At 50.4% G+C, this 21,867-nt stretch overlaps 10 protein-coding genes across 10 annotated transcripts; 5 read left to right on the top strand and 5 right to left on the bottom strand.

The window, feature by feature from the left end:
* Positions 1-330: 330 nt before the first annotated feature.
* On the bottom strand, positions 331-1,954 carry PtrM4_121100 (Tymo-45kd-70kd multi-domain protein; the record flags this gene model as incomplete). The annotated part of the gene is made up of 2 exons (XM_001935377.1): positions 331-360; positions 416-1,954. 2 exons carry the CDS (start codon positions 1,952-1,954, stop codon positions 331-333), a joined length of 1,569 nt encoding a protein of 522 aa, XP_001935412.1.
* A 1,522-nt stretch (positions 1,955-3,476) lies between these two features.
* PtrM4_121090 (TT-ORF1 multi-domain protein) lies at positions 3,477-3,791 on the top strand (the record flags this gene model as incomplete). The annotated part of the gene is made up of 1 exon (XM_001935376.2): positions 3,477-3,791. One exon carries the CDS (start codon positions 3,477-3,479, stop codon positions 3,789-3,791), a length of 315 nt encoding a protein of 104 aa, XP_001935411.2.
* Positions 3,792-5,019: 1,228 nt separating this feature from the next.
* On the top strand, positions 5,020-6,003 carry PtrM4_121080 (palmitoyl-protein thioesterase 1 precursor; the record flags this gene model as incomplete). Its single annotated transcript, XM_001935375.2, has 1 exon — positions 5,020-6,003. One exon carries the CDS (start codon positions 5,020-5,022, stop codon positions 6,001-6,003), a length of 984 nt encoding a protein of 327 aa, XP_001935410.1.
* Positions 6,004-6,420: 417 nt separating this feature from the next.
* Positions 6,421-6,687, bottom strand: PtrM4_121070 (uncharacterized protein; the record flags this gene model as incomplete). Its single annotated transcript, XM_066108456.1, has 1 exon — positions 6,421-6,687. The coding sequence occupies one exon, from the start codon at positions 6,685-6,687 to the stop codon at positions 6,421-6,423; it is 267 nt and encodes an 88-aa protein (XP_065961641.1).
* A 1,598-nt stretch (positions 6,688-8,285) lies between these two features.
* On the top strand, positions 8,286-11,246 carry PtrM4_121060 (DUF3433 domain containing protein; the record flags this gene model as incomplete). The annotated part of the gene is made up of 3 exons (XM_066108455.1): positions 8,286-10,377; positions 10,423-10,869; positions 10,924-11,246. The coding sequence occupies 3 exons, from the start codon at positions 8,286-8,288 to the stop codon at positions 11,244-11,246; spliced, it is 2,862 nt and encodes a 953-aa protein (XP_065961640.1).
* Positions 11,247-11,437: 191 nt separating this feature from the next.
* On the bottom strand, positions 11,438-13,024 carry PtrM4_121050 (uncharacterized protein; the record flags this gene model as incomplete). The annotated part of the gene is made up of 1 exon (XM_066108454.1): positions 11,438-13,024. The coding sequence occupies one exon, from the start codon at positions 13,022-13,024 to the stop codon at positions 11,438-11,440; it is 1,587 nt and encodes a 528-aa protein (XP_065961639.1).
* A 455-nt stretch (positions 13,025-13,479) lies between these two features.
* Positions 13,480-16,404, bottom strand: PtrM4_121040 (uncharacterized protein; the record flags this gene model as incomplete). Its single annotated transcript, XM_066108453.1, has 1 exon — positions 13,480-16,404. One exon carries the CDS (start codon positions 16,402-16,404, stop codon positions 13,480-13,482), a length of 2,925 nt encoding a protein of 974 aa, XP_065961638.1.
* A 754-nt stretch (positions 16,405-17,158) lies between these two features.
* Positions 17,159-17,995, top strand: PtrM4_121030 (uncharacterized protein; the record flags this gene model as incomplete). The annotated part of the gene is made up of 3 exons (XM_066108452.1): positions 17,159-17,430; positions 17,481-17,899; positions 17,988-17,995. The coding sequence occupies 3 exons, from the start codon at positions 17,159-17,161 to the stop codon at positions 17,993-17,995; spliced, it is 699 nt and encodes a 232-aa protein (XP_065961637.1).
* A 635-nt stretch (positions 17,996-18,630) lies between these two features.
* Positions 18,631-19,065, bottom strand: PtrM4_121020 (Dimer-Tnp-hAT domain containing protein; the record flags this gene model as incomplete). The annotated part of the gene is made up of 1 exon (XM_066108451.1): positions 18,631-19,065. The coding sequence occupies one exon, from the start codon at positions 19,063-19,065 to the stop codon at positions 18,631-18,633; it is 435 nt and encodes a 144-aa protein (XP_065961636.1).
* A 561-nt stretch (positions 19,066-19,626) lies between these two features.
* Positions 19,627-21,483, top strand: PtrM4_121010 (uncharacterized protein; the record flags this gene model as incomplete). Its single annotated transcript, XM_066108450.1, has 1 exon — positions 19,627-21,483. One exon carries the CDS (start codon positions 19,627-19,629, stop codon positions 21,481-21,483), a length of 1,857 nt encoding a protein of 618 aa, XP_065961635.1.
* Positions 21,484-21,867: the final 384 nt, after the last annotated feature.

Here is a 21,867-nt window from a genome sequence, read left to right as displayed (position 1 = left end):
TTGAGAACCGAAAACAAAAAGACATAATGGCGGAACGTCCGAAACTCCAGGGGTTTGCGTGACGTTGAGGCCGCAGGAAAAAAAGGTAATTGGTATCGTAACGCCTCGCTATGCATGAATGGGATCAAATAAACAAATTGAGGTGGTGGATTCAAATCGGTGTGTGGGGTATCGCAGACGTCGGTGTTGCGTTGGCGGGTTGTGGGAACGGTAGACGCTGCAGTTCGTTGTTCCGGGGTCGTTAGGCTGCGACGGCGCGATGACGGGGGACAGGTTGGACTGAGACAGTGTGGGGATGTCGCTGGTCATACGATACACATGAAGGGATGCTCAGGCGCGAGGCTTCTTCCAGTAGTATTGCTGGTACTTGTTAGTATAAGGGTCTGGACGAAAGCGAAGCCGTCGTGCTACATACCTTGTGAGTCTTCCTGACAGAACGCAGTCCCGTGCTGCGTGTGCCAGCGGTAATGGTCTCCCGCCTCATCTGGTTAGAGTCCATCTCCGGTACGTAGTAGAACTCGTTTTCGAGTGGCTGACCAGCAGCGTCCTTGCCGGCACGAGGGATTTCGCCGACGCAAGGAGTGTCGTCTAGAATCCTCTTCAAGTCTTCCCTGGACAGCTCGGGGAGAGGTGTAGAGTCACCGTTTCCCTCTTTGTTTTTGCCATCTGTACCCTTTGCAATGCACGCCTTCAGTTCGGCCGGGAGGTTGCTGTGAATAGCAGACAAGGGTTGAGAGTGGATACGCGAGAATGCCAACTGGTTGATGACATGGTTCTTGATCGGTGATTCCTTGAAGCGGATGGGCTCGATGCAGCGGCGTTTGGTGGGTGAGGGCGACAGCAAAGGTGCACGGTTGAGTGGGGTGTTGGACTGAACTGGCGTCGATGCGTTGAACGAGGCAAGACCGTTGAGCAGGTTCTGGCCAAAGGGACCGAACGAGTGTACGGCAGGGTCGTTCTCTTCGTCGTTATCGGAGAAGTCATCGGCAGCAAAGTTGAAGCTGGCCTTGGGGTCGATGGGACGAGCGTCGTGGCTGGTCTTTGAGGGAATAGCCGGACGGATAAAAGTTCCATTGACGGAATCAGGGCTGTCGACACTGGGGCTGACTTCGCCGGCGTCGGCATCTTCGAATACTTGGACGTTTCCCGTTTGGATGGTAGTGCCAAGACCGGCGAAGACGTGAGGGCGGATCGGGCTCGAAATGGGTGAACGCGGGACGACAGGAGGGCTAGAGTCCAAGGCTTCCAGAACACGGTTATGGGTGGGGGTGGCCATGCCCTCTTCTTCCGAGTCCCAGGAGAACTTTGAGGTGGGGACGGTAGGCCAGGCAATCATGACACGGGTGTCCTGCACATCCAGCATGATGGCCGTCTCTGGGTTCTCCGATGTGTAGACATCGCCCTTGGCCAGGTCAAAGATACGTCCTCTGCAGTGGATCTTAGCTCCGTTCCATCCCAGACATTCAACCTCGATGTAACCATGGGGATAGAGCGGGCTTGGCGCGTGGTAGGCGGCTTGGACGTGGATGCGTGAGATCAGGCGGTTGGTAGACAGCTGGTAATCCGAGGCGTTTGAACTACGTCCCATGCGCACAATCTCGCCGTCGGCTGGCAGGTCCACAGTGGGCACGGCACCCAGTGGGGTCCTCTCTGACAGGGCAGAAAACGTGTGCTCGAAGCCCGGCCGGGCATGGCGGGGCGACGAGGAAATAATGTTGGTCGACGACGTGGGCTGGGGAGTTGGATAGTACTTAAGCTGCTTGGGAAACGTGGGCGAGTCGTCTTCAAACTTGCGTTTTATCGATGCGGGACGCGGAAAGGGTGATGAAGAGAAGACGCCATCTTCGCCAAAGGCCGGTAGTAGTGTTGGTGTCGGCCTTGTAGCCGGCTCCGGCAGCGGCTCGGTCGACTCGATAGGAGAGCGCTGCAACTTCTTGCTGGGAGACATGGCCATCTCGTCTGCCTGCTGAGGTAGCCCGAACGCGAGACGAAGGCGTGATGAGGCCGCTGTGAGGGTAGAGTGGACGTGTCTCGTAGCAGATATACGAGCCGGCGGCTAGACAAGCGAACGTCGTTCAACACACAGAGATAGGGGCAGTGTGGGTTGAAAAAGAAAGACGTAGGTTAAGATGAGGATGCCATGAGGTCAATTGCGAATCTACACGGTCACGAACACGGTCGTGGGAGAGGTCGCGAACGCGGGTGTGGGTAGCGCGCAGGAGCTAGGGCCTTATGGAGCACCAGGGCCGGAATTCACCACGCATTCTCTCCCTCGTAGCCACTGGTTGGCCGACTAGTATTGCATTCCCGATAGCCCGAGCCTCGTCTTATTGCCAGGACTCTTGCATGCCTTGAACTTTACGGCGCTTCCTGTCTAGAATTGCCTCAAACAAGACTCTTCCCGGCTATGATTCAGTCCGCAATTCAGTCCGCAAGCCTCGGGCTCGAGCACAAACATCACGCCTAGTATATGCATACCGCCGGGCGGCGGCGTCATTAACTTGATTTTCTTTGCAGACCCAGCCCCTACGCTGCAGCTGAGCCCACGTTCAGCCCATATTTATTGGTAATATGTATGCGCTGGGCTGATCACATCCACACCAAGGGTTGCAATCTCCAGCCTCCAATACCGCCCTTTTCCAACAACCGACTACGCGAAGCTCCATTGTATGCTTTGTGAGAGGTGGGCGTCTATGGCAATATGCACAATACACATTCCAACAAGGCGTCAGTAACGGTGCTGTGCCTTGATGCACAATCATGTATTTGACCCACCCTGCTAGGTATACTTGCAGACAAATGGCAACGTCACGCAAGTGAAAAGAAAATCTTCGTGCAGCAATCGACGCGGCTACCACCAAACCCAAACGTTCCCGCAACCAAAGTGGAGCTGACGCGAACAGCGGTATCGACGCGTCGAGTGGGAAAGATGGCCAGGCGAGCGCACGGTGACGAGGTTTCGCCTCGCTCAAAACGGGACGGCAAGGATGGGTGGTGAAGCAATCTGTGCCTGAGCATGTAAAAGTAAATACCTGATTGTTGAACTTTTACACTTTTCGAGTCTTTGGATGGATGCTCTGGTGAAAAGAGGGTTTCAATGGGTGAATGGACGTTTGCACAGATTATGTCATGACGCACGCGGAATGACTGCATATGTACCATCTCGAGTAGCACGTCCGCCTGCTGATTGTGCGGCACTGCAGCGATGCGACAGTTTGCATGTGCAATTAAGGGAAGAGTTTGATCTTCGCCGGCTGGTGGCATTGGCATCGCATGTCCTGTCGTGTGCTTGGGGGCTGCGACGCGATGATTGGGTGCGAAAGATGCATCTGGCTTCCTAATCGAGCCGAGCGTGCCCCGCACCTAGCCCGGAACTTCGGAGAAAGTATTTTGCCGGGCAAAAAGTTCGAAAGTTGAGATCAGGGTCTAGCCAGCGACAAGCAAAGAAGCCGACTGCACTAGTTCAATATTTCACAATGGCCAAATCAAAGACGCTGACCAAGAAGGCCGAAAAGGCGACCGAGGCGCCTCTTACCACCAAGCCGACAAATGGTACACCCTACCAATTGGACCCGTCGCAGGTCGAGCGCGCGGCCAAGGCGCTCGTTGCGCACATGAAGAAACATGTTGAAGAGAAGAAGGAGAGTGCGCCAGTAAAGAGTCTGGCAGCTGATGAGGACGAGCCGGAAGAGGTGGACGAGCCCATCTTCCTCAGCCTGTCGACGAAGAAGCAGATTGGCAACACCAAGAGCTTGAAGCCTGTAGCCATGTTGGTTTGCCCCGTATCGTAGCCTCCTACACCACTGACGATTCCCAGCAAGCTACCACACCCCATCATCGCCAACGATGTCCGGATATGCATCTTCACCAAAGATCCCCAAAGAGCATACAAGGACCTTGTGGCTTCCGGCGCTTTCCCAGCCGCCCTCCGCGAAAAGGTACAGCGTGTGCTCGGTGTGGAAAAGCTGAAGAAGCGATACAAGGCCTTTGAGCAGAAGCGCGCACTTCTTGCCGAATACGACGTCTTTCTGGTCGACGATCGCATCATCAAAATCGTCGCAGAGTTCTTGGGCAAGGTTTTCTACAAAAGCAAGTCCAAGCGCCCTATTCCTATTCGTCTCACTGCCGGCGCATACATCGACAAGAGCGCAAAGAAGGATTCAAAAGAGCCGCAAAACATAGTGGGATCGGCGCAGGGCGTCGCAAAGGAAATCGAATCTGCTCTGAGCTCAACCTACCTCAGCATGAGCCCGTCGGCAAACACTTCGATCAAGGTCGCCAACCTCTCCATGACACCCGAGCAAATCGTCCAAAATACCGCCGCAGTCGTTTCCGAAGTTGTCAACAAGCACGTCGGTCAAGGCTGGCGCAATGTTCGTAGCTTGCACATCAAGGGCCCTGCGACGAAAGCGTTGCCTATTTGGCTGGCTGAGGAGCTCTGGGTCGATCAAGACCAAGTCCGCGACGGACCATACCAAGGCACGCTCGCTGAGGGCGCAAAGGGCAGGTCTGCAGAACGCAAGCGCAAGTGGGAAGAGTGGGAAGAAGAAATCCTAGATGATGAGACGCTTGCAGTGAAACAGGCAAACCGAGAAGCGAAGAGGAACAAGAAGACGGAAAAGAAGAGCTCGATCAGCAAAGAGAAAAGGAAAGCAATGAAGCAGGCTGCTCTTGAGTCGGTGCAGACTCCGTTGATTGCTGGCTAAAGCTTCTGAAAAGCATCCATGCATGGCACGGCGTTAGGGTGTTCAAAATTTATTGGATAACATGGCAATACACCATGTTGTAGTTTGTAGTAAATGTATCTTCTGCCTGTACGCCAACACGTTGCACCCTACATCGCTTGCGAATCGTGATACCTGACGATTGTACGTGAAGGACGCTTTGACCATCTACAGATCATACCTGCCTAGTCGCGATGCCAACGTCATCCAACGCGTAGATCGCCTCGCGCCTCGTCCATTACTGACTTGCGCCTCGCAATCTTACAACCTCCACATTCCCTCCATATTCGCCAAAATGCTTCATCTTCTACCGCTCTCGACTTTGCTTCTCGTAACACAGACTCTGGCCGCAACTTCCGCCCGTACCGAGTCCAAGCCTCTTCCTTTGCTCATATGGCATGGCCTAGGCGACAACTACCAGGCAGACGGTCTTCGTAGCGTCGGTGAACTCGCAAACGAGACAAACCCGGGAACCTATGTATACTACATCCACATTGATGAAGATGCCGGGAGTGACCGGACGGCGACGTTCTTAGGCAATGTCACAGAGCAGATCGCGAAGGTCTGCGACGACATCGCAGAGCATGAAGTCCTCTCCAAAGCACCAGCCCTCAATGCCCTGGGTTTCTCACAAGGCGGACAATTCCTGCGCGGAATGATCGAACGTTGTGGAGAGCGAGTAAAGGTCAAGAATCTGGTGACGTTTGGCAGCCAGCACAACGGCATCGCGAAATACCAAATCTGCAAGGATGGAGACTGGCTATGCAAAGGCTACATTGGCCTACTAAAAGCCAATACCTGGGGCACATGGGTCCAAGGCCATCTCGTCCCAGCCCAGTACTTCAAGGCCACCGACGAAACAACGGGCGAGCCTACAGACGAATACCTCGAATCCTCAAACTTCCTCGCCGATATCAACAACGAGCGCGTACTGAAGAACGTAACCTATGCTAAGAACCTCGCTGCGCTCGACAACTTCGTCATGTACGTGTTCGAGGACGATACGACGGTCATACCAAAGGAAAGCGGCTGGTTCGCATACACAAACACTACCTCAAATGAGGTCACAGACCTGAGGGATCGCGACATCTACAAAGAGGACTGGATTGGGCTCAAGAAGTTGGACCAGAAGGGCGGTCTGCATTTCAAGACTACAAAGGGTGGACACATGGATTTGGGCGACAAGGTTCTAAAGGACGTATTCGAGGCCTACTTTTCGCCTGCCAAGGCGGCTTGGGGAGGTATCGTGAAGGAGGCGCAGGAAGCCATTGAATTGTAGGTTTTTTGGGGATTAATGTAAGGGTTGGATGTGTTGTAAAAGATGAATTCGATGGTAACAAAATATGCGATGGTCCTCAGAGCCGGATGTGATACACGATTAACAGAGCCTGATACATTATCCGACCACTCCCCGACGCAAAAGAATATCCTAACCCCATAGGGAACGATGCAGCAAAATTCGGACATATAGTAAACCGCCACCCAAGGATTCCAAACCATCACAGCAGACGCCACTATTCCGCCATGACAAGATTATCCAGACCCTCTCGCGATCCCTCCCCTCTGCCGCATCTCTGGGTGTTTATCGACAATCCTTTTCCACGGCCACCCTATCGCGGAACCCATCGACTAATTCCAGATCAGTAAGGTCATCGGTAGGCTAGTTGATACATACATACAGCTGTCTGTATTGATTTCATTTACACGGCCCATCGTAGCACGAAACGTGGGAGTAATCCGGATGATTGCAGCAGGTCATTTTACCGAGAAAACAGAAACCATGCCCTCCTTGAGCTGGCCCATGCCCGTATTTATCAGGGCCACCGAACCAGCATTCGTCGTTATTGTTATTGCAGATTGCTTTGTCTGGACCGCCAAAAGTGCAGCAGTGGCAGTCGGCATTTGAGAAAGAGGCAAGGGCGAGCCAGATGAGGCCGCCGAAAATGGCAGTTGTAGTGCGCATCGGATAGACGGTATGGTTGGGAAAGACTATGTGTGCTTTTCTTTGGAATTGGGGGGTAGGGGGGGTAAGGATGAAGTAGGAGGTGGTGAATGTGTACAGGCAGAAAATTCCACAAGGAGGGTTTTTAACAACAAAATGTCTTACCTGCCACGATCCTCCTCCCTTGGCCATCACTCCAGCGCTTGTCTAAGAAATTAAGCACATGATCAGCATGCTTGATTATCATACTAGCGGTTTTATGGAAAGTGGGGCGATGAGCTGTGTTGGTGGTCTCGTATTCCTAACGTATGGTCAGCAGAGAGATCCCAGCTCGGTTGTGCTTACCTATCTAACAAAGCGACGTCCAAGGTAAAAAAATTCAATGCACTGTGTTAGCAGTGACATCTCTGGCCGATCATGCCACGTCCAACGCAAATGGGTGGGGAAAGGAGTTGCCGTGTATGCGTCAGCAGAGATGTCCTGGGCTGGATGGGGCATATGCGATGGAAATGATTGGAGAAAAGGAGTATCTCTACTTTTTAGAAGAGCGTGATTGATAAAAAATACTCGCTAAACAACTAATATCACTAGATGAAGCCAAAGGACTAGCAGAACAGAGATTTAGTAATTCCAGAGCCACTGAAGCGCGAATATTCCCAGCATGCGATTCTCTGGAGATCTGAACCAGGGAGTTCAATGTTGAGGTCCGCAGATAGGCGAAGGATCGATATTAATAATAGTGGAGGAGTATGATGTAGAGAGTATCAATGATGTATAATTCGGGTTAAGCTAATGAAATGCTCGCCAAGTGCTCTATTCTGTTGTACCGCAAGGTACAATGGTAAGAAGCAAGGTTGATGATTGACATGTAAAGAGTATACGATTTCTCTCTAGAGACAAGGTTGATTGAAGTTTGATAGTCTACCCTTATCTTTTCTGTATGTAGTAAGAGGTGTTATCGGCTATCAAATCGCATTACTAACTCTCAGCCTAGAGACGCTTAGGTAGACGACTCCCTTAGAAGCGCCTATGCGGTGTAGCCTCACTACGCCGCAAAAGTTCGTACTAGTAAATCTGTACACAGTTCTGGTTATCGTGTGTTACCTTTGATTTCAGCTCGTTATCAGGTAGCCTTGGAAGGCTATGTGTTAGCTACGCCCTACTCGACGAAGAAACAACTACCTGGATAGACACAGAGCGCTGTGCTTATGAGGTGGGTATAGGTTTCGAGGCACGCTCGCAGGTTAGATTGGTTGAGATATTGCGCTTATACCATCGCTCGCTCGATAAATCCGCTCTTGGAAGCGATCTAGCTTGCAAAGTCCCGCTGTAGCACTACAACCAGAATACAATGTCTGGCAGCATGCTGAGTACAGGCCGCAAAAATTGCCCGGTCGTACCTGCTCACAGAGTGAAACCAAGAGAAGTTCAGGTAATGTGTTGTTCCGACTTCTTCAGCCTCAGTTGTTCTACGACACGTTTCGGCTTTCCTAAAGACTTCAAAAGACTACAACGACGTAGCAAGTTCACGATTACAGAGAGCCCCGAGCCAACATCCCCACAGGGCTAGATACCGTCTAACGACAATCGTCCCAAGCGCTTGCATCATTCAAAAGATCATGGAGAATAACAGAGGATCCTCTGAGCTTGGAGTGGAGTCTCAAGTAGGCGTCGAGCTTCAAGTCGGAGTAAACCGCCGTCATGAGGTAGACCGCGCTGAGGCGGAAACTCGGAAACTGCTACCATCAACGTCACCAGTGCACTCCAGAACGAACAGTATCCGATCCTATCGCGCAACGGTCTCTAACAATTCTAGTACAAGCGTCGTGGAGCCTGCCGACAAACGCAAGTTCTCATGTCGCTTTATTTGCACCAATCATTTTAACACAAATGCAGACCCACAATGGATGCCTTTCACGCTCCGCTGGTACTTCATCATCATCCTCGCCGGGTATTCCATCACCTGCGTCGCCGTTATACTCGTGTTGCATCAGTATTCCCATAAGAGCAACGGGTTGTGTACGGAGGATTCGGCAATACCGGGCTGGACGTTCATACCTACATTGGTTGCTGTTTTTTACAGACAGTTGATTGCAATGGTTTTCGGTGCTGTCAAAATGACAGATCCTTTTGCAAGAATGTCAAAAGCAAGCGAACGTACTCCAGTTGCTCGTTATACTATACTGGAGACAACGAAGCCGTGGTGGACAACTCTTGCACAAGGCTTTCAGAAGAGAAGGAATGGCGGATCATGGAATTGGGTCATGATTCTTTCGTCGAGCATCTATATCCTCGCCATACTTGGAATCTCGCCTATGTCTGCTGCGCTACTGAGATCGAAAGAGGTGCAGCAGAAAAGCTCTGAAGCGGTTGTACAACTGACAATGCCGAACGGAGCAACGCTACGCCCTCGGTCTGAGAGAAATACATATCTTCAAACTATGAGCGCCATGTTCCAAGGTTACAGTACTTCCCCCTGGATCACTGACGGTTTTGTTATCTTGCCGTTTTGGCCGGAGAACCCAAACGATTCTGGCTCACCTTGGGACTCTCGCGTGTCGAATTCGGGAACCTGGGAGGCAGACACAACCATTTTCCACAACGATCTAGTTTGTACCAAACTAAGCATGAAAAAGAAGGACATCTATCTCAGACACGCGCACGATGACCAAGAATCAAGGTTAGAGGATACACTGTATGCAGCTTTTGTCCTTCTAGACTCCAGCCACGGTTGTCAGTTGAACGTCACTGTCAACGTGACGCGCAACATAGTCGAAAAAGATGAACCCTCCCTCCAATTCGCAAGTACTTGGGTTACCTGGAGCGACATCGACGAAATAATGTTGGGCGATTCTTACTTACGCAATGCTACTCTTCGACTGAACGAAGATTGTCAGGAGACTGAAGTTATTATGATGAGCACTCCATGGTGGTACTCTCCACTCACTACAACGATCGACAGATTTCTGGAAAACATGACCATGCTCGCATATGCATGCCACTCGGAATACAGTATGGCTACCATGCCAGTCCGTGCCACATCTGCATTAGGAACCTTGGCTGTCGAATTCGAGGAGGACCTTTTCCAACAAATGAGCACGCCAATCCCTTCCACCATCAGCAACTTACTCGCGCTAAGTAAGATTTACACAGATGTTGAGTGGAGTCAGTTTGCACCTCAAAGGCCCTCGGGCCCCTCAGACCATGTTATAGTGGGGGGTTATGCTGCAATGTTAGGTGCAGCATATGATTTCGATGTTTCAAAGATGATGGCCGATCCTGATTTGCCTATGATCGCTGCTCTATTGAGACGTCGATTCGTCGCTGAAGTTGTTGGTGGTTCTTTCCAAAGCATGAAGATCTTAGAAGAGCACCGTACGACTGGCCATCGATTCGAATATGTCCGGAAAGTCCTAGTCAGTGGACAAGCCGCCTCGACTATATGTGCAATGTTACTCATATCATCATTTTCCCTTCTGACCGTTCTTTGGGTAAGTCAAGCGAAACGCAATCTGAACATATACCAAGATCCAAGTACAGTTCTTGGTATAAGTGTTTGGGGTAGCGGCAACGCAACCACGTTAAGCAAGTTCGCAAAACTTGACCTGGCTGCAAGAAAGGTGTTGAAAGAAGAGCTTGCAGATCGAACCTTCTATTCTAGAGATGGGAGTCTCGACGAAATCGAAGCTTCTATCCGGGTCAGCCATGAAGGTACGTACTCGCTGAATGATTGAGGTATTCACTGACATACAGCAGAAAAGACAAGATCACCATCTGATGACGCCACGCCTATACTACCAGTGCTGAGACTACGAAATCTGGCTTTGCTCAGCCTTTATGCACTTTGTCTTCTTGTAGGAATCACGGTGCTTCACAGATACGCGCAAAAGTCAGAACTTTATCAAGACTTTTTCACTTATCGCGCCAATGTCAAGGTGCTTGGCAGAGTGAATACGATATCGCCCTTCGCTATCATTCCAACTTTGCTTGCTATCATTATCGCGCTCTGGTGGGAGTCCGTCGATACCACTTGTAGGATGGTGCAGCCTTACATTAGCATGCAGCATGGTGCCAAACGCCCTTCTCAGGGAATAGCACTGTCCTACGCATCATCATTTTGGCTGTTCGCGTCATTCAAAGCTCTACAAAATCGAAATTGGCTGCTATCGCTCATCACAGCAACGACATTTCTACTTCAAGTCCGTAAGTACACGTTTCCATACTAAACTGGAGCAGCAACTAAAATCTGCAATTCAGTCACAATAGCCATGTCTGCTCTCTTCAACTCGGGCAACAGCTTCTTGGTCAGTGTTTCGGAGGTTCCCCAAACCTTGGAGCTGCGCAATCTCCCATTCGTCCGACAAGTATTATTGACCACGGAGCAATCTCTCTGGAAATATGACTACAATATCACCGGAGAAAGATCTGCAGACGAATTCGGAAATATAGTGGCTGACAGCCTCTATGAGTTGGACACAGACTGGATGTACACGGCCATGCTACAGACTGCACTAAAGGGCTCGCAACCAGAATGTGTAGCGGTGGGAACGAGGAAGAGGGGGATTGCATTGTCGGAGTAGCTATGAAGGAGGGCAGCTATATATATGAATGTGGGATGTACGAAGTGTGGTAGCGAGAGCAGTACCCAACTTGTACCAGAATAGGTCTTGGCATGGCCCAAACCGTTACACACCCTCTCAGATACGGCTCTCAGCAAGTAGCTGACCATAACTAGAGATGTGAAAATAACGGAAATAAATAAAAAAATACTCTAGTTCCACGCTGAAAGCTTAACTCCCTTCTCTGCTTCCTTATTTTCTCTTGGAGTAATAATACTCCGGATATCTTCAAGCCCTAATTGCTTGACAAAACTCTCATGCTTTTGACGAGGTAGTACCTTGGTCAAACCATCTGCGGGCATCTGATCTGTAGGCACCCAATTGACCTGTATTCGCTTCTGCTCGACTTCCTGGCGGAGCCACATCTGATGAGTATCCACATGACGAAGCTTTGTCTGAAGCCGATCTTCTCTCTTAGTAACGATACCAACCGTGGCTGTGTTATCACACAAGAGCTGTGGTGTGAACTCGAGCTCAAACTTAACGTTCTTGAACGCGCGTTGCCACCACTCCATCTCAGCCCCTGCAATAGAGAGAGCCATCAGCTCTGCTTCAGTAGTTGACTTTGTGACTGAGCGTTGCACTGTAGCCTTCCAGTCAATCGGCATCCCGTATAGCTTGAACATAAAGCCATGCGAGCTTCTGCGCGTCTCGAGATTGTCGGCAAAGGCAGCATCAGAGGCACCAAAGAACAACGGTTCCACTCCTGCCTCATTTGCTTCACCCTCTGTGATATACGACGCACTCTCGGTTCGAAGTGCTGTAGCGCAGATAGCGTAGTACTGAGTACCAATCAGGTACTCCCAAACGTGTTTGGCGGCAGCGAGATGCTTTTGGTTTGGATTCTGAAGATGCTGTGCGAGCACTGAGTGCGCTTTCGCAACGTCCGGTCTAGTGATACATGAGATGAATGCTAGTGAGCCAGTAAGGCTCTGAAACTCCTTCGTAAGCTCGGCGTTTGGTTCTTCATCACTCGGGCCTAGCCCCTCATTCAGCGGAGTTGCTGGGTATCGTCCGGATTTCTTCTGCAGTTTGAAGTTGGCAGCGACCTTGTCGACAAATGAGTCCTGTAACAGCCAAACTTTCCCTTGCTCTTCATCGCGTACGACGCGGATGCCTAAGAACCAACCAAGCTTACCTAAGCAACGTATCTCGTATCGATCCTTAAGCGCACGCTCAAACTCTTCATGAGCTGCGAGATCTTCTGGTCGAACCAGAACCACAATATCGTCAACGTAGAAGAAGACAATAAGCTTTTCGTTTGTAAACAAACATGGGATGCCTGGCACTGGCTTAAGTCCCATCTTCCGCAGTGAAGTGCAGAGATCGTTGTACCATAACAGCGGCGCTTCCTTCAGACCATACAAGGCTCGCCACAACCGTAGTAGCGGACCAAATTGATCAACGTAACTTTCTGGTGTCTGTACGTAGATCTTACGGTCGACTTTTGCGTTTAGAAACGCATTCAGTACATCATACTGGAAGGCCTTTAGGCCAAAGGCAGCCATTAGAGCAACAAGGAATCGGAAGATCCGAGCTGCTAGTGTAGCCGCATATGTGTCCTCGTATATCTGTTGTAAGTCGCCTCTTACAACTAAGCGTGCCTTGAACTTCGTGAGATAGCCGTCTTCATCGAATTTGTAGGTAAACACCCACATTAGCGGCAGTATCTCACCCTCGGCGACGCCTTCTTCGTGAGCTTCTGGCTTGAAACAGCCCTTTCTTACTATATCGTCCATTTCAGCTTGTGCTGCAAGCTTGAAACGGTTGCCAAACGGATGGCGTTCGAGATCTGACCAACGTTTCGGTGGAGGTGGAAGATGGTCTCGATGGAGGCGAACCTTCTTAGGCTCGTGAAGCTCTCGTGCTTTAACCGGATTGATTGCTGAGGCAAAGGTCGATAGATATGTTACTGCGAAAGTGGAGAGATACGCCGCATGAGCGCTGCCTCTAGTACGTTTACCGGCAACGATGTTATCTGACGTAATGGCAGGATCCGTCCGCCTTGGCGCGTTGTTTTCGCGACGATTCGGCGCCTCTTGACCCCCTTGCACTTAGACTCCGCAACAATCAATTCAATCCGGTCACTCTCCTAGACCCACTTACCTATCTAGGTAGGGCTTAAACTCCTATAGGTAACTACTAGGCTTAAAGCGGTAATCAATCAATCCAATCTGAACCTTCTAGGACCCACTTAATTGATTGTTGCGGACTGTGCTTGCACTGGCTCGTAGCCCTTTGGCAAGCTAATCTCTTCTTCAACGCTCGCGGCCCTACTTCTCCTTCCTCTCGCATCGGGCGAGACTGATAATCCTCCTGGGTCAATCGATCTTGCAGGTGTGCCCTCAGGCGTTGGTAGGCTCTGATCCCCTTTCGCTGACTGCTGTAATAGCTCTTCTATCAACTGATTATGTGCTTCATCCTCTTCTAGGATCTCAGTGCCATGCAAACCAAGCGGAGCAGCGAGCTCTAGAAGCTCACTAATCTCTAGTTCCTCTATCTCGCCTTCGTAGTCGGCGATATCAAGTACTGTCTTTACTGTACGTGCCACCCTCAAATCTGCGTAGACTGTTCTGCCATCGTATCTTGTATTCGGACGAAATACGACGTCTCGGGTGCGGATAACAGTGTGTGACTCTGGGAGCCATATCCTGAAAATGTTGGTGGAATCGTATCCAACTAAGTGGCCGATAAGCGCTCGAGACTCCATCTTGTCGCCACGCTTCAGCTTGGTGTTGAGGTAGTACGCCTGTGCGCCTATCTTGCTTAGGTGAGCCATCGAAGGCTTGTGTCCACCTGCGACTTCATAAGGCGTCTTCCAGCCAAGAGACTCGACTGGTGTTCGATTGAGTAGATATACTGCGGTCATGACGCACTCGTTGGCCAGCTCCTTGGGCAGACCGGATCCAATTCGGATTGCGCGAGCTCGGACGATTATTGTTGAGCCAGCGCGCTCGATGAGGCCGTTCTGCTCCTCAGTGTACGGAGCTCTTGTTTCAATCTCAATACCTCGGTTAAGAAAGAGCTGATGTAGTAGGCTGTATCCTCGCTCGCCGTCGATTTTCACTGCACGAACCTTGACACCATACTGAGTCTTAATTCGTGCTAGCAAGCGCTCGACTGCCGTTAAGAGCATTGGTGCTGACTTGTTTGGTAGGCATGCGGCTAGGTGAAGCTTGCAATTCTGGCACACCGCATGGAATAGCCAAACGTCACCGTTATAGCAGCGCTCGCCTGTCTCACGCAGCTGTACGAGATCGATAGCCAATCTTTCGAATGGTCGGGTGGCTGGTTCTCGCGGAGGCCTTCGGCTCTTGAACTTATGAAGCTTTGCTTCAATACATGTCGTACAGGTCTCCCAAGTTGGCGCTATTGTGCCTTCTTTAATCTTTACACCATCGACACCCTGCTCGAGCTTTGAGATAACCTTAGCGCTCGGGTGGCCCCAAATCTCATGGGCTTCCTCCGCCGTTAGCTCAAGCGGTCGTCGATCAGCGTACGATGGTTTCACCGCTTGAATCCTTCTCTTTTCTGCTGCATTAACAGACTCTGCTACACTTGTAGACTCTGCTACACTCGTAGACTGCAGGTCTTCTACACGCGGTCTCTCATTTTCGTCCGAATCCATCAGCCAATGCCCTCCTTCGGGACTAAGCTTACACACGACGTTCTTTGGCGACTTCTGGTATAGGCAGTCTCGACCTGAGTCGAACTCAATTCCCATCGTACGGCATCGTGAGAGAGCGACAAGAGAGGTAAAGAAGCTCGGGATATACGCTACCCAAGTAAGCTTAATTTGGGATGTTCCGTGAGGCGTGTTGATCATGATCTCAACCTCACCCCATTCCTTGATCGGAATACGCTGACCTCCAGCTAAGATCTCGTCATGGGCGTTAGCATCTGCAAGCTTACGCCAAGTCGAATTTCGATGATTAGACACGTGAAGGTTCGATCCTGGGTCGAGTATCCATCGCGTTAGCAGCGATGGAGACTGCTGAGTAGCCTCTACTTGGAGACAAGCATTTGAGCTTCGACCACTTTTCGTGCTTCCATCGTCAAAGGCAGCTGACTGAGGCTTACTCTGCTGAGCTTGCTTAGCGAGCTTTGCTTCTACTGATCTTAATACAGCTGAGATTCTGCTGCCTTCGCCTCTGCTTCGGATAGTATCGAATTTCTTCTTCATATCTGAATCCGCCTTCCATCCAGAGCTACGCTTTGCTGAGTTGACGTACGGACAATCAATAAAGCGATGCTTCTCTCCACACAGGCAGTTAATCTTTCGAAACTTATCAGTATCCTGTGATATTTCCTGTGGGTCGCCTAACGCCGCAAAGGTTCCCAGCGTTGAAGCCACTGGTTTCGTTTGCCGATAGTATAGTCGAAATCGCCCCACAAGATCAACCGCTGGTAAGAAGGACTCTCCTTCCTCTTGCTTTGCGATCATGCTAATCCTTTGTGATGTAGCCCATGAATCATCAGTCGATTGCACCGAGTCGAGAAAGTCCCGCTGTGCCCTTGTACCCTTCACTTCTGCCATCTCAGCCGCGGCCATAAGCTCAAGGAGCTCCTCCCAGCTATCAAGCCAGGATTCAATGTTGGCGCGCTTTGGCATCTTGCGAAGCGCCAGGTATTGCGAGAGTAGCTGAGTCTCTCGCTCTGCTGTCGATGGACAGAGCTGGTTCTTGAGTTTCCTCAATCGTGCGTGCGGCGTATCTAGATTCATGATCCAATGAAGTCGACGCTCTGAGATCGTTGTCGCGATCTCGCTGTTGAACTGCCTTAAAGCGAGTTCTTTCTTTTCGAACTTTGTTAGTTCCTTCTGGTAACTAGTGTACCAGGCTGAGTACTTCCGGTATTCGTGCTCATCGAGATGCTCGAGGTCGTAAACCATGCCGGCCGTTCGGCCTCGTCCGTAGAAAACTCCTGCTTCTTTCTTCGCAGGCTTCTCATCTTCGAGCTTGAGTACTGTTTCTGTCGCAACGTTAGGGTTAACGTACGCCCATAGATCGTTCCGCTGCGCGCTATCTTTGCGCAGGAAGATCCACTTCTGCCAATCTGACGGTTGATCGAGAATCACCGTCGTCTTCGTGATCAGAAGATCACTATTCATCGTAGCCATGGCGATAGCTGATGATAACTGCTGTCGTTAAGATAGACGTCTACTGTTAGACTAATTATAACAGTAAGTCTTAACTAAAGCGGGATGTGAATGCAGTCGATTAACGGCAAGCCGGGCTCATAACTGTAGCGGTGGGAACGAGGAAGAGGGGGATTGCATTGTCGGAGTAGCTATGAAGGAGGGCAGCTATATATATGAATGTGGGATGTACGAAGTGTGGTAGCGAGAGCAGTACCCAACTTGTACCAGAATAGGTCTTGGCATGGCCCAAACCGTTACAGAATGGAGTCAAGATGATTGGAGCTTTGTGCCTGTATCCGTTTCAGATGTCTTTGGAGACAATCGTCCGTTGAAAAATCTGACAGTACAGACATCTGCAATTCGCGCTCGTTTGTACTGCAGTGCCGTTGACTGGCCCAGCAATATAGCCCTTTGGTCTGATGTGCAGAACGAAAGTTCGGCAATGAACAACTTCACCGGATTACATAAATACTACATGCCAAAGAAACTGGTTCGGGACGGCAATTACACAATTTACCTCACTGCTCGAGCGGATTCAGCACAATGCTGCGCTGATATCACGGAAAACGCACCGGATAATTCATCCATAATTGCTTATTGGACGGAGGATTGGTCGGGAAGATATTCTCTTTATGGTAACACTTCTACCCTGATTAGTACCACCGGGAATTTTACAGTCCAATGGATACGAGGCCCCATAGATTTCGAAAGGACAACGGAGCCACCCATCGAAATGCTCTACTTTTCCGAGCCACCTGCTATACAAGCATTGAATTGCATGCCCACCTTTGAATCAAGCCGAGCGGAAGTTACGGTCGAGCCTAGTACGGGTGTAGTACAGCATCATCGCATTCTTGATACTCCTCTTCGAGAAGATGTGGCTTGGTCTGATGCATTCCAATGGCGTAATTTCTCTGAAGACGGTCGATACAACGGTTCGTACACTTCGAATTACCGGAATGGCAGTAGGCCGAGCTATGTTTACAATTTCGATGTTACCATAAGGTGAGTTGAGCTCTAGACATAGAATTTGTGCCATCTAACATAGCATAAAGCTACGGGTCATTCTTCATGAAATCAATCTTGAACGCCGCAGATATCATTCTCGCTGGCTTGGAGGCTCCTAATGGCAGCTATCAAAGCAGCTCTTTGGGAGAAAGTCTACGGGACAAGGTCTTCAACATGCAAGACAACACAACAGGCCTCAACCTCGATTTCATGTCCTACGCCGCTTATGCACAAGTAGGATTTAGCCCCACCGCCCTACTGGATCCTGAAGTCTTAGCTCAAACATCCCAAAAGATCTTTTCAACCTTCTTCCAGCACTTTGCCAGCAACAACCTATCTCGCGAGCATGGCGGCAACGTTTATCAACCCAGGGGCATGGACCTCAAAGTCAATACCCCAATGCGCGACATGCCGACTCAATACACTCCTGACGGCTCTGTAGCTCCAAAGTTTCAGGACATCGTCCGTAATACTAGTGCCACAACGACAGCTACAACAACCACCCGGGTTGAAGTGCTCACGATGAATCCTGTCGCCTTTTGGCTAGCCACAAGTATTTTGATATGGCTCATCATCACCATCATCATTCTCGCATCTGTACAAAGAAGGTACTATGGCGGAATGATGCGGAATGTGGAATGCATTGCCGACGTGCTGGTTCTCATCGCTGGTAGCGAACGTCTACTCGCAGTGATTAGAGAAAAGGGCATGGACACCATAATCAAGGAGGACAAGGTCTTGACGCGAATTGGCTGGTTCAGAGACGAGGATGGGACGATACGATGGCGTATTGACTTATCTCGTAATACCCTGTAGTTTGTTCCTTATTATAGTCCTACCCGCAGTAGCTCGGCATGCAAAGAGTTGAGTTGGTGAGATTCGTATCGCAAGGACATCCCAAAGCTTAGACCGTGGACCGTGGGTGTGGTTGTCGTTCGTGTTCTAATTCTGCGTTCTGGCGGACCGAATCGAAGCGAAGTGGAAGCGGCTCGTTGCAATCTGCCATGATCATCTTCTCCAGCCTCACAACACCAGACTTTCCAACAAGCAAGTCAAGTCAAGCCGGCTGACTGGCTCGAGTGAAGCTTGATGAGATGGTGAGCAGCTTGACTTGATCACATAATCAAGCTGAGATAGGTAGCTTGCTTGAGGCTTGACTTGATAGCTTGATAGTCTATACTATAAAATTTCTTAGTATTAAGTCTCGTGATAGTCGCCACCCCAGCTACTAAGGTCGTACAAAAGCTCTATCTCGTCGTCCGTCGTCGTCGACTTAGCCGCGACCTCGGAGTCGCCTAAGCCGGCTCTTTGCCACCGTCTTACGCACTGTGTAGCCGCCAGAAGTTGCGGTTTTATAGCGCGGCGACGCGGCTCGAGGAGGTCGCCAAGCTCACTAAACAGGCGCTCACACTCGCAGCTTAAGGCTGGGATAGAGAGTACGTCGAGCGCGAGCTTGCTAAGGTTAGGGTAGCGATCGCGTAGCTCTACCCAGTATTTAATAGGGTTGTTTGCGTGATTGCTACCCTTCTCCGCGCGCGGCTCGCTACGCTTCCACCGCTCGAACTCGTCGTCGTCTATAGTGTTGTTGATGGAGGCGCTAGGGTTAATAAGGCCGTCAATCGCGTCGTCCATGTCGCTCGTAAGGACCTTAGGGCGCCTCACCTTGCGCGGTGAGGCGCTATATAGATGCTAAAGGGCGCGAAAGTTGCAGTTATTAGCGATGAGCTACTCAGGTTTATCGCTCCAGACAGTGTCACAGTACGTTTTGTAGTACGGATAGAGTATTGTAGCAGCGTAGTACGCCGGCGAGTCGTCTAACTTGTCGTAATACTCGCTGATTTTAGCCCACGCGGCACGTAAGTTAATGGCGAGATGGTCCTTAGGCGCCTTATTGTGCGCGTTGTAGTCTACCGCCTCGTACGCTTTAACGCGCTGCTCGTAGTACGAGAGTATAGTAACAATAAGAAGTGTAGGACGAAGGTCTAAGTAAAAAAGCGACACTAAAAGCGTAGTATACAAGGCTAATAGTAGTAGAAAATATAGGATAGAGCATGCTATGCACGGCGTGAGGTTACATAGATCGCTTACTACTGTAACGTGTCCGTGCGCGTGATGCGCGGATTCGCGTGATGCGCGGGGAACACCAAAACACGTCAAACCCCTTCACCTTCAACACACGTTAACTCCACCAATATGGACCCAATTCAAGCTGCGATTGAAGATATTGAAAATCTAGAGCCAGGAGAACAGTTCTCGTATACTAAAATTGCTGCTAAGCATGGTGTTGTGAGATCTACGTTGACCCGAAGGCACCAGGGCCAGACAAGCTCAGAAAGAGACAAGAACTTCAACCAGCAGAAACTCAACCCACAACAAGAGCTAGAGCTTGTGAGATATATCGAAAAGCTCACAAAGCGAGGCATTCCTCCTACACGAGAGATGATCAGGAATTTCTCATCAGAAGTAGCCCATCAGCAGCTCAGCGAGAGCTGGGTTACTCGCTTCATCAACCGACACGAGATCCATCTCATCTCAAAGTGGACCAGCGCCATGGATCGTACGCGCCACCTGGCTGATTCTGAGTCAAAGTATAGACTCTACTTCGAGCTGCTGCATCGAAAGATCACCGAATATCACCTAGAGGCTCGAGATATATACAATATGGATGAGAAGGGCTTCTTAATTGGCTTGATAGGCAGAAGTAAGAGGATATTCAGCAGGCGTCAATGGGAGAAGAAGGAGGTTCGAGCATCTCTCCAGGATGGATCACGCGAGTTTCTGACAGTCCTGGCCTGCTGCTGCGCTGATGGGAGCTCGCTGCCTCCAGCCCTTATCTACGCAGCTAAAAATGGAGCTATACGATCGAGTTGGGTAGAAGATATCAAGGCAGGAGAACATGAGGTCTTTGTCTCATCATCTCCAACAGGCTGGTCAAATGATAACGTAGGCCTAGCTTGGCTGGAGCAGGTGTTTGATCGCTCTACAAAGCAACGATCAGGTAGATGGAGATTGCTCATCCTTGATGGCCATGGATCTCACCTCACGATGGAGTTTATTAAGTACTGCGATCGCCATAGGATCCTCCTCATGATCCTTCCTCCCCATTCGACCCATACGCTCCAGCCGCTAGATGTAGTGCTGTTCAAGCCACTCTCTCAAGCCTACTCTAACGAGCTCACTAACCATCTCCATAAGGCTCAAGGCCTTATTCCAATCAAGAAAGGGGACTTCTTCCCGCTCTTCTGGAGCGCCTGGATATCCTCCTTCACAGAGAGCCTCATATTGAAGGCCTTCGAAGCCACTGGGATCTGGCCGATGGATGCCAACGTTATCCTTCGTAGATTTGCTAGCACGCCAGAAGCTGAGAGAAGCTCATCGTCAGGGCTCTCTGATCATGACTGGAGAAAGCTCGATCGGCTAGTACGAGCTGCTGTTAATGATAGCCATCAGTATGAGGCAAGAAAGCTGCGCTCAAGCGTTCACCATCTCTCTGTGCAGTATGAGCTTTTAAAGCATGAGAACGAGGGCTTAAAGGAGGCTCTTCAACATAAAAAGAAGCACAGGAAGAAGGGCAAAGCTCTTGACCTTCAACAGCGCCAGGAGTATCACGGTGGCTCTGTCTTCTGGTCTCCTCGCAAGCTGCGTGAGGCTCGAGCTAGAGAAGCAGTACGGGAGCGAGATGAGACGGAGGAGAAACTCCAAAAAGCACGGTCCAAGAAGCAGCGCGAGGAGGCTCGACTGCAGCGTCAAGATGAGCTCGAGGAGAGGCGTGTGGAGAGGCAGAGACTCAAGGAGATGAGGGAGCTTGAGCGAGCTGAGAAAGCAGCTGAACGCGCGCGCCAGAAGGAGGAGAGAGACGCTGCTAAAGCTATACAACTACCCCAAAAGGGAAAGAGGAGAGCTTCAGCAGCTACCTCATCGAACAACAAGCGTCAAAAACGCGTTGAGGCTGCTCGCGCTGGTGCTCAAGTTCAAGAAGAGCCTCCAGCTCCTCCATCAAAGCTCACATCACGTGGCCGCAACGTCAACCTCCCATCAAAATATAGATAGTACAAGTTGATCGCAAGCATCTAATTACTCCCCCTCTATAAATTCGTATAATAACAGCTTATATACGTGGCTTAATAGCTTCATTTTTGAAGTAGTGGATATGGTGTTCCCCGCGCATCACGCGAATCCGCGCATCACGCGCACGGACACGTTACAGTCCGTGCGCACCCAACGAGCCAGTTCAGCCAACGAGCCACCCCAACAAGATCAGACGACAAAAAAGATGAGGTTATTGAGCCACCCACAAAAGCTATTATCGTGAGATTTTGGGGGATATTAATATATTGACGCTACTAAAGCGTTTGCACTACTTGTATCTCGCTGGTGTCTTAAGTTGGCGCTCGCGCAGGCCAAATCTGGGTGGGGAGGGCGCCTCAGGCCGAC

The sequence above is a fragment of the Pyrenophora tritici-repentis genome, chromosome 6 (genome assembly GCF_003171515.1).
Source record: "Pyrenophora tritici-repentis strain M4 chromosome 6, whole genome shotgun sequence".
In the NCBI taxonomy this organism is placed as follows: Eukaryota; Fungi; Ascomycota; class Dothideomycetes; order Pleosporales; family Pleosporaceae; genus Pyrenophora; species Pyrenophora tritici-repentis.
The sequence above is the reverse complement of the archived record's forward strand: the minus strand, read 5'-3'. Positions and strand labels throughout refer to the sequence as shown.